Source organism: Magnolia sinica, chromosome 14 (assembly GCF_029962835.1).
Source record: "Magnolia sinica isolate HGM2019 chromosome 14, MsV1, whole genome shotgun sequence".
Taxonomy (NCBI): domain Eukaryota; kingdom Viridiplantae; phylum Streptophyta; class Magnoliopsida; order Magnoliales; family Magnoliaceae; genus Magnolia; species Magnolia sinica.
The window spans coordinates 16077951-16088381 of NC_080586.1; the positions used below are offsets into that span (position 1 = coordinate 16077951).

Sequence of the window (10431 nt, forward strand, 5' to 3'; positions counted from 1 at the left end):
TTGACCCAGATTTGTGCAGCCTAAACTAATGTCGCAAATTTCAGGATTTCCTCTCTTAATTGCAAATTTTATTTTATTTTTTTTCAAAATCATGCAAAGATACTCAGATTTCCAGAATTTGAAACAATGTACGTTTCCAACAAGCAAGAGCCTCATTTCAAGATTGCAAAAAATTCCAGCAGCCGGCCCATTGTGAGACCTAATAGCCATGCGCCAGATGTACACGAACCGAGCTAGCTCGGTTAGCTCGATCGACTCGACTCAAAAAATCTCGATTCGACTCAGTTCGAAGCTGAGTTCAAGCCGAGTCAAGCTGATTTTTTGAGCTCGAAAATGAGCTCGAGCTGAGTTCGAACAGGCCCCAGCTCAGCTCGAATCGAACTCGGATCGAACTAGTTTGTTGACTCACTTACTTTGCCATTAATGTTGCTCACCAACTGTTTGATAAAATGACTCAACGAAATGTGGCTGGTGGCAAGAAGGTATGTATATGAAGCAAATACCTTTTTTCTCCTTGTTTTTTTTTATTTTTGTGTTATTTAGAAGGTGTTTGAGAAAATACATGTAAAACCATTGCCTCTGTTTATAAAAAGTAGAATTTTGAAGTTGCAGTTAAGGTGTTTGTGGAAATGCCTCGATGGCGAACTCAGCTCGAACTCGACCCAAGCTGGCCTAACCTACTGACCGAACCAAGCCGAGCTGGCCAGTTAGGCTCGAGGACCGAGCCGAGCTGAGTTCGAGCTGAGGTCACCCACTGTTCGAGCTGGCCTCAGCTCAACTCGGTTCGACACGATGTACAACCCTAGATGTAAGCCATGACCAATTGCAGAATCAAGGGCTTAAAAAAAATGAAAAGAAAAGAAATATGGGGAGTTATTTGATACAAGTATAGCCATTGATGTGCGGTGCTCATAAGTTATACACATGGCATTCATCCACTGAAATAAAGCGAGCAAATTGCAGAACCCATTATTGGTAGGTCACAGTTCCAACATCAGATTATTTGAATTATCCTAACCCGTGATTCATGAACACTTTGTTTGTTGAAATTAGACAGTTGGATTTCTTTCATTTTAACCAATCCAATTGATGTCCTTCAACCCAATTGTCAGGTAATCAAAATAAGCAACTAGTTTTCGGTCACAATACATCTAAACTAGGACCCATAATTTGGAAAGTTTAATAGAAGTTGCATTCCATCTGTCCGCATATCATCCATGACACCACCGGAGTATCAAAGTTCTCCTGAAATAAAGGCCAAGGTAGCTGGATCATGCCTTCAAGTCCCAACGGCCATCAAAAAGATTATTGTAGATCACAAAGGTGAAACATAACCAAACACTGATAAGTTAGATTTGGATGTGGATTGTGATAGATTTGGGACATACGAGTCATCTGGAAATGATGGTTTTGTCCTCCCACCTTCTATCAGTCCACATAGAATGCTCGTGTATGTTGCAGATCATCATACAGATGCCACGTGTAAGGAATACAAGTACAGATGGAAACATGAAAAATTTCACCTGCCCAGGTGAACTAAATCTCCTCCCACTTTCATTGAACTTGGAAAATTCAGAACTTACAGAGAGGCCATGCTCATTCTCCCGCTTGTATTTACACAAACTCGTGCTACTCGGCCATAAAAATAAAAAAGTTACATGCAATTCCATTGCTGGAATATGTTCCCTTCCAAGTACTGCTTCCATGCCTTCAAGGGACGAACTTCCCGGATGCTAATAGGATTTTCCTTCGACGTTCTGCCGTTCATGAACAAACCTTTAACTGCAAATCCCATCAGCTCAGACGGATTCATGTAACCACGGATCCTTGACACAATCCCACCTTCATACGAGAAACCCATCCTAACATGCCAGTTAGGAGGGGCAGCCCCTTGTGACTGGTCAAGATGTGGCTTTGTTAGGGTCTGGATTGCCTGTTTCAAGGAGGGGGAATTGACGTCTGTGAATACATAGCTCCCCATGCCAAATGCTTCCCAATCAACCTGCTGCAGAATGCCATTTGCGCGTTTTGTGTTCTGTAGAGAATAGTCACGGACTTCAGATAATTGTTCAAGAGCTAGTCTTTCGACTTGGATTTTTAGCTCATGGAGTCTCTGACCGATTCTTGATGATACGACATCGTATAAAGTTTCCCTTGAAATATGCTGGGCATCATCATTAGTGAGGAGTAAATCATCAAAATGGATCGGATCACCAATGAGCACTGTGACCTGCATGTACCCAAATCATGCACTAGGGTTACACAAAATGTAGTTGCAAGTGACCCACAGGAAATGAGAAAGTACTAGAGAAAAATATAGTCATATTTCAGTACAGCCCAAGTGGCCTATCAATCTAATCGCGCAATAACACAGACCTAGGATAAATTGCAAAGCAAGAAAAAGGGGCGAGAGCAAGGTTCTGAAAATCAGTTTTGGGTCCACATGGTGGCCGTGTATTGGAGCAATTTTTATAAACCAAAAAAATTGCCAAAAATATCAGAAAAGGGGAATCACAGTAGTCCTTTTTTCCTGTAGTGTATGGCACCATTTTTTTCAGAGCTGAGCTTTCCACCTGGTTGAAAATAATAGTTAGATTTCTGCATAAAAAATGAGGTAGTTTCACACTTGGGCGGGCTAAAATGTAGGAAGTAGACTGACATTCAAACAAAATTTTCTGGCAGTCCATTTGTGTTGTATGTTGTCAGCACCACCACAAATACATCATAGCTGCCAGCACCACCTCAGAATTTTCTGGCAGTTCATTTGTGTTGTATGTTGTCAGAACCACCACAAACACATCATAGCTGCCCGCCCACCTGAGGTATGAAGTGGCCTAATTTTTAGGCCAGAAGATCTAACCTATATTGGAAAGATCTGCAGGAATGCTTGCATGTGGATGGGCAGGCAGGGCTCCTACACACGTGTGGAATTACCACACCTCAGAAGAGATAAGAGTTAGTTGATCAAGGGGCCTTGGACCCATATTAGATGTTTTTCAAGGCGCTGATTTGCTCACTATCCCCCAGAGTAATTAAAGATAATATAACAAACTCACGTGAGTGCTTTTCAGTGAGATTTTCCTTGAATGTTTTTCTACCCTTCTCAGCATTAGAGAAGCAAATCATTGATTACATGATACAAAGAGATGAGCCATTGAACATGTTTTTAAAGGTAAACAGTTACTGCAGTTATTGGCACCAGTGTGACAGAGTACAAACACAGCACAATCAGTGCAACTACAGTTAAGAACTGAGCACTAGCACTGGTGTGATGAAGAGTACTTACCATCTTGCCTATTTTTGGGAAGTGCGTTCCTATGGGCATAATATCTTCCATCCCTGTGTGCACAAAGGGGAGAACTATCGGGATGTTGTCTGCATCCATCACCAACCTGTAGTGCAATGAGAAGAAATTACAATAGAAGAAAACACGATATATTCCGTAATATCAAAAGCCAATAATAGAACTTCTCTTAAGTGTATCCAAGCAATGTGCTTTTCGAGCAGGGTCAGGAGACACTGAGCTGTTTGCATTTGTGTGATAAAAAAAGGATATTATTATAGGAATCCTTTTTTTTTGTTTTTCTTATCACCAACAGGTTCCGCTGCAGCAACCTTGGCATTTAGCGGAACAAGTTGGATTTGCAATAAGTTAATTTCCTTTTAAAGAATTTGGCGGTGTTGTTTCCACTAAATGATCAGAGCACCAGTAATGGTGCCCTTGTAAGAATTTGTCAGTGATATGCTTGAATGCAAATCGGCATTTAACTAGTACTAGTGAACAGTGATAGGCCTCAACCGCTTACTTTACAAAACTCTTATTGAATAAGTATGGGCCCCTGTAGAATACTCAGGCATTTCTATGCTTCTATGGTTAAGTTAAAACAGGTAGGGGTGACCCCAAAATGGGTCTGACCAGGTTACTAGGGTAGTTCAAGTACGGTCCACAAAGCCTTTTTCCCACAAACCAATGGAGAGATCCCTGAGGCCTAACTACCTTCAAGCACCTGATATAAATTAAAGTTCAGATACTAAGACATCAAGATTGTGTTTGAGCGATGGATTTTAACTAAGGGCAGCATACAATCTCTCTGAGTTTAAGATCTAAGATTTTGCTTTGATGAAGTGCCAATTTTGGTTGTATGACTGATTTGTTCCTATTTTCAACTGCTCAAGGCGCTTTAAGTTAGAATTTACAAGAATTTTATAGCAGACCTAACTTCAAATGGGGAATCATTCCATTTCTTCTTTTTTGGACATTCTTCAAGTTCAAATTGATTTTTGCTTTACAACAACATAGCAGTTCAACCAGAGAAGAATTTTCAGAAGAAATACCACATGTGAAGGTCTTGTATCTTTCAAATCTAAGCTTTAGTACCAATTATCATTAGTCATTCTAGTCATCTGAATATAGCCAGCTAATTTGAGGCACCAAAGCCATAAAATTTCGATAGATTAGGAAGACAAGCATGAGCAAAGGATTGTCACATAAAAACATGAAATGATATGATATTGGGGATGCACAGTTTTACATCATTTCTCACCTTCCAACACCTCTCTTGGCAGACCCCATGGTTCTTCCCCCATCCCGAGAACGACTTCCCTCTGGGAATATATGAACCCACCCACCCTGGTTCAATTTTGAAAGAGCCATGTCCATTCCCTGCAAAAGGTTAAAGATGTAACATGAACTATAAAAATGCACATAGATGAGATGGATGAATGCCAAATATATACTGCATGTGTTGAAAACTTTAAAACTACAATTGAATGGCCCATCTGCTTTATCTTTATTTTCTTTATTCTTCCTACTTTCTTTTAGGGTCTATTTTAGGGAAAGGAACCACTGACGACAAGGCCTTCAGAATGATTAGCAAAACATGGTGTAAAGCCAACCCAGAAATAGCAACAACAGCAGCAGTGACAACAACAATATGAGGTTGTCTCACATGTAACTAGTTAGATGCTAACTTACGGTGCAACCAGCATATAACTGCAAATATATCATGTTGTATATGACATCCAACAAGTTGGCTCTGCCATGAAGAAGATCAACTAGCACAAAAATCAGGCCGATCCACTCAACAGGACGGCCATGCATGTACTCTGGATTAGATTGGTGGTCATCCACTGTTTTCTATACTTCTATGGTGTGGCGGACTGCCCACATGATGAGTGGACCAGCCTAATTTCTGCATCAGGTGTGCTTCATGGTGGGCCAATATTTTGGATAGGTTGGATATTGTACATGCCTTGCCCATTGCATGCCCTAGTTGGACTGTAACTGATCGTTCAAACTAGTTGCATGTGAGGTTCCCTCTAAACAACAACCACAAAAACAAAAACAGAATTAGCAATTTCTTTGCTGCTAATAGAAAACAACTATATTGCTTTTAGTGTCATTCCCTCACAAGTATTGCAAGTTCCAAATAAAACAGCACGCTTATAAGTTATAACTAAATAAAACTTCATCACTGATTTCACATTTGATATGATCCTGAACTGATTGGAGTATGCAAACAACTGACAGGCTTCCAATCCCTGCTTCTAGTAAGGTTGGCTACTTGAATCAAATCAAATTGTGGAGTCATACAAAGGATGAATCAAGTTGGACATTGAACTTGACAAACATGTCAATGGAAGAAGACCAGCAAGTGGACGTACTCATTGACAATGGATTAGCAAGAATCGGAACTGGTAAAAAGGCACTGAAACAGGCTCAGAGGCTTGACAACCTACTCATCTCCCTTGCAGGCTTTTAATATTTAATCCATTACTACATCACATGGGCACGAATGCGATCCCACAACTAAGTATGATTGCAGCTGAGATATCAACAATATAACACTGGCAAGAAGTTCCCGGTCTACACTGAAAAGATTAAAATAATAATAATAACTCTCCTTTTAGAGGCTAAAAATTGCAACAGAATGGTAGCAGAATTTCAATATCAAAGAACACGTAGACTAACAGCAAATAGATTGCTCATAAAATATTCAACAGGTTCTGTAAAGATGAAATAGAAATGGGTAAATAGGATACCTTTTGGTAAACACCATCACCACGAGAAACAGGTAAAACTTTGACACATCGAAAGAATGCAGACGTCACTGGATTGCTAAAACATCGGTCTGTTGCACACAGTGTCCATCTCAAGCTATTAGCATCCAATAACACACTTGGTGGCAGAAGAGAAGCAATCACAAATGGGTCATCTACAGCAGCCACATGGTTGCTTACCTGCAAGATATAGCATCATAATAACGGATACAACCATAAAACAGCGTGCAGGGATTTAAGACAGTAGAAAGCATGACATAGAAGTGTAAAAGAAAAAGAAAAGAAAAGAAAAAGCCATCCAAATGACCAAAACAATAGAAAGTTAGAAACTAATCAACCGATCACTATCTACGTTCCACTTGTAGCCAATACAACCACAAACTAACTTGCACAATATTCAACAACCAAAGTTACTGGTAGTCCCAGTGGGACGGCATCCTCCTATAATAGTTAGTAGTATTGAACAACTGAGTCATCAGTCTGGGGAAAGAAAAGCACTGCCTTTGGCCATAGGAAAAAAAAAAAGGAACTCGCTTTACACCCCCTTCTCAGTGTGACAATGTATTGCATATAAAATTCACCACCTCTTACCAGCAGTCTGGCACACATGCAAGTGCCCCAAGCTGCACCATCTAAACCATTGAATTTTACAAGTGAGTTAAGTTGATCACAAGTTGTGTGCAATCTTGCACTAATTATTACCAGTACTCTATCCATAAGCCAAAGGACATCAGATGCACTCAACCCAGAGCACAATGATGAACTGGTGAACAATTCAAAAGCATAAGCAAAGAGTCTATGAAATAATGACCACCATTTAAAAAATCTAATATTGTAGACATCCCTCACATTTACAAGCCAAAAAACTTGTGAAATTTGATTATTTGAAGTCAACAGAAGGTTAACAGATGCAAGCAAAAGGAGTAAACATTGGTAATGCATAAGGGAAATCGTGAAAACAATTGAATATGGAATCAAAAATAAAGCGTACATAATGTATGGGAACAATAGTCTAACACACTGCAATGGGAAAATTATAAAATTTCCAACCAATTTATCCTTCATTAAAGAATGACTACTGACCGTTATAAGAGGTTTGCCTTCTGATCTCTGTAATAGAGCCTGATGTAGTTTTTCTGCACCATATATCTGGCAATAATACAGAACAAATCAAGCCCATACCTAAAGGGAAATTCTAAAATTTAAATAAATGCACAAACTTCAAGCCAGTTATGTCCAAATACCTGGACACGGTTGAGCCCGTGCATAAAGACATGACAAGCATTTCCAAGAATAGGAACAGCCAGACCTTGAAGCATGCGAACAATGATCGAGTCTTCAATTGCATCAACATCCGTGCTGACTGCAGTCACATGAATTTCAAAGGGAAGATTTAAACCCAGTATACATAGAAGGGTTCCACCTCTAACTAAGAGTAAACCAAAAGGTGCAATCATTACATATAGAAAGATTTCTAGTTAACTTGAATAGCTGCATGCATCAGCCATTCACTTGTTCTGGTTACCTCAATGGGCAAAGGCAGGGTGATGCTTTCTCTACAGATGAATTATTGCATCCTCCAATCGAGAATATGCAGTGCATTAGGTTTTCAGTTTGGCCAAGTGGGGCCATAGTTCAGAATTCTGGACTATTCGTCTGTTGGGCCTCACTCTGGGTGGCCCATGCCCCAAAAGTCTCCTTGATAATATTTCAAGCGGTTGCCTGCAGATAGGTATACAGCAGCGGCACACATGCAACTGAAACAGGGCACAAGATTGGTGGCTAGGATGTTCCACTCTAGGGAATTTTCGGGCATGGTCCATCCATGCTGGGGCCCAATGTGCTATTGGTCTTGATCAATGAAAAATGTGAACCCACTTGTAAAAACAGAAAAAAACTGAGTATTCTGTGTATATCCTCAGGTTGAGGATTCTATAGTTTTTCTCTATACTGATCATTCTCTAACTCGTTAACATGGATCACCTACAAGCACTTTTAGGTTAGCTAAGGCGATCGTTACTCTTTTCTAACTTCCCCCCTTAACAAAATTAAAGCCAGTGAAGGCATTTCAGTATCATAGTAATATTTGCTAACTCGTTTGGATGCTTGTAAATTTTGTACGTGGTAAATGATTTGCAGGTGTAAATCATTTACAGTCTATCCAGTTTGGCTTTAAGCTGCAATATGTTTACAGGTAAATAGTTGTCTATATTTGGATAGTCTGTAAATTGTTTAGAAGGATTTCATTTGCAGCTAAGGGGGTGTTTGATTTGTTAATTCCCATTGTAATTCACCATACAGATGTGACATTGATAATATTTGGTCTCTAAACCTGAGGTCAAAAATGTAAAAACTGTGGGGCCCACCGTGATGTATATGTCTTATCCATGCCATCCCTCCCGCCCACCAGCTCATTTTAGGGCATGAGCCAAAAAATGAGGCAGATCCAAAGCTCAAGTGAACCACACCACAGGAAACAGTGGGAATTACACCACAGGATGTATGTCTTATCCATGCCGTCCATCCCGCCCACCAGCTCATTTTAGGTCATGAGCCAAAAAATGAGGCAGATCCAAAGCTCAAGTGAACCACACCACAGGAAACAGTGGGAATTACACCACAGGATGCATGTCTTATCCATGCCGTCCATCCCGCCCACCAGCTCGTTTTAGGTCATGAGCCAAAAAATGAGGCAAATCCAAAGCTCAAGTGAACCACACCACAGGAAACAGTGGGAATTACCATTGAAAACTTCCGTTTATCCATGTTTGTGTGACCTTATGAACAGGCTGGATGACAAATAAACATCAATGTGGCCCCTAGGAAGGAAACAGCCATCAACAGTGGACGTCTTTAGGACCACTGGTTCCTGTGGTGTGGTCCACTTGAGATTTGGATCCAAGTCATTTTTCGGTTCATGCCCTAAAATGTGCTGGTAAAACAGATGGATGGTGTCGATAAGTCACGTACATCACGAATTAAAGTCAGAACTCAGTAACACCCTTTCTGGATCCCTTTTTGAGGTGGAAATACTCATCAATTTCCATATCTCGCAGGCATTCGTTAGAAGTCATTATTATACTTTAACCACATCTTACCAATACTTAACAAAAAACAAACACCACCCAAAAGTTCAAAATCATACCCGTTAGTCTGTTAATGATTTGCAGGTAAATGAAATCACAGCTTTACAAGAGGGACTTCATTTGCAGCTAAAAGCTAAAACGATTTACAGGCTGCAAATGATTTACAGGCATTTTTCAGTATTCGAACACTGCCTGTAAATCATTTACCTGTATTTCATTTACAGCTAACCCAATTTACAGGCATCCAAACGACCCTACGAAAAGGGAAATGATATTTCCACCCCACGACCACAATGTCATGACGACACAACAACCATCAAAAGCAATAGCAGAAAAGGTTCACGATGACCAAATCAACCAGGTAGGGGCCGAGCTATCACTTTCAAGGGGGTGGAAATCAAATTCACTGTCTGAGAAAAAAGAAACGCACCTCTCTTGCGATAGAACGGAGTAGGCGGTAGGGAAGAAGCCCTCCGGAGGCTGCGGAGTCTAAGAATCCAACGCTGCAATAACGATGAATCATTCGAATCGGAGAACCTCTGCCAGCGCCGATGCCGATCGACAGCTACACGGAATCGATCACGGATTCGGAGCTGCAAGGCTCGAAACTTGGATTTCCAGCGATCACTTCTTCTATCAATCAGATCATACTCTGCCATAGAGGCTTCCTGATAGATTTCCAATGACGATTAGGATCTATCCAATGGGTTTTTCTGCAGAGAGAGGAAGAACGGAGTGTGGAGAGACCTCCAGGGCGACCCATGTGATATTGCATTTTATATAGTCTGCCGCGGGGACTAGAATGTACGTAGTGCGCAGTGCGCACTGCTTGTTGCCCTAAAGTTGCGTGGAGGGCCCACATACTACCGGCTAGCGCACGGTAGCACAAGTACGTATGTGCTGACGTGGAGTGCGGAGGCAGCTATGGGATAAATGGTTGTCCCCATATGATATTCCGGGGGAAGCGGATTGGCTAATGTGTTGACGTCACCAAGTTTTGTGAGTCTCATCATATGTTATATCCAAACCGTCAGTTCATTTGGCGAGATCGTCGAAAGGCTTTAACTAAAAAAATAAGATAAATAAAAAATCAAGTGGACCACACTGAAAAACGTAATGGGGGATTAAACGTAAGCCATTGAAACCATTTTGGGGTCATGGAAGTTTTGGATCAATACGATATTTGTTTTTCCTCTCCATCCAGTATGTGTAACCTTATTAACAGATTAGATAGAAAATAAACGTTATGGTGGGCCCTAAAAAAGTTTTAACGGTGAGAATCATA

The 10431-nt window shown here is 40.7% G+C and overlaps 1 protein-coding gene across 1 annotated transcript; it reads right to left on the reverse strand.

Moving 5' to 3' along the window:
• Nucleotides 1-1532: 1532 nt before the first annotated feature.
• Nucleotides 1533-9840, reverse strand: LOC131225243 (uncharacterized). The gene is made up of 7 exons (XM_058220734.1): nt 9577-9840; nt 7305-7423; nt 7144-7209; nt 6043-6240; nt 4545-4663; nt 3287-3392; nt 1533-2230 (listed from the first exon to the last, which is right to left on the reverse strand). Exons 1-7 carry the CDS (start codon nt 9803-9805, stop codon nt 1655-1657), a joined length of 1413 nt encoding a protein of 470 aa, XP_058076717.1. The 5' UTR covers nt 9806-9840; the 3' UTR covers nt 1533-1654.
• Between the last annotated feature and the right edge of the window lie 591 nt (nt 9841-10431).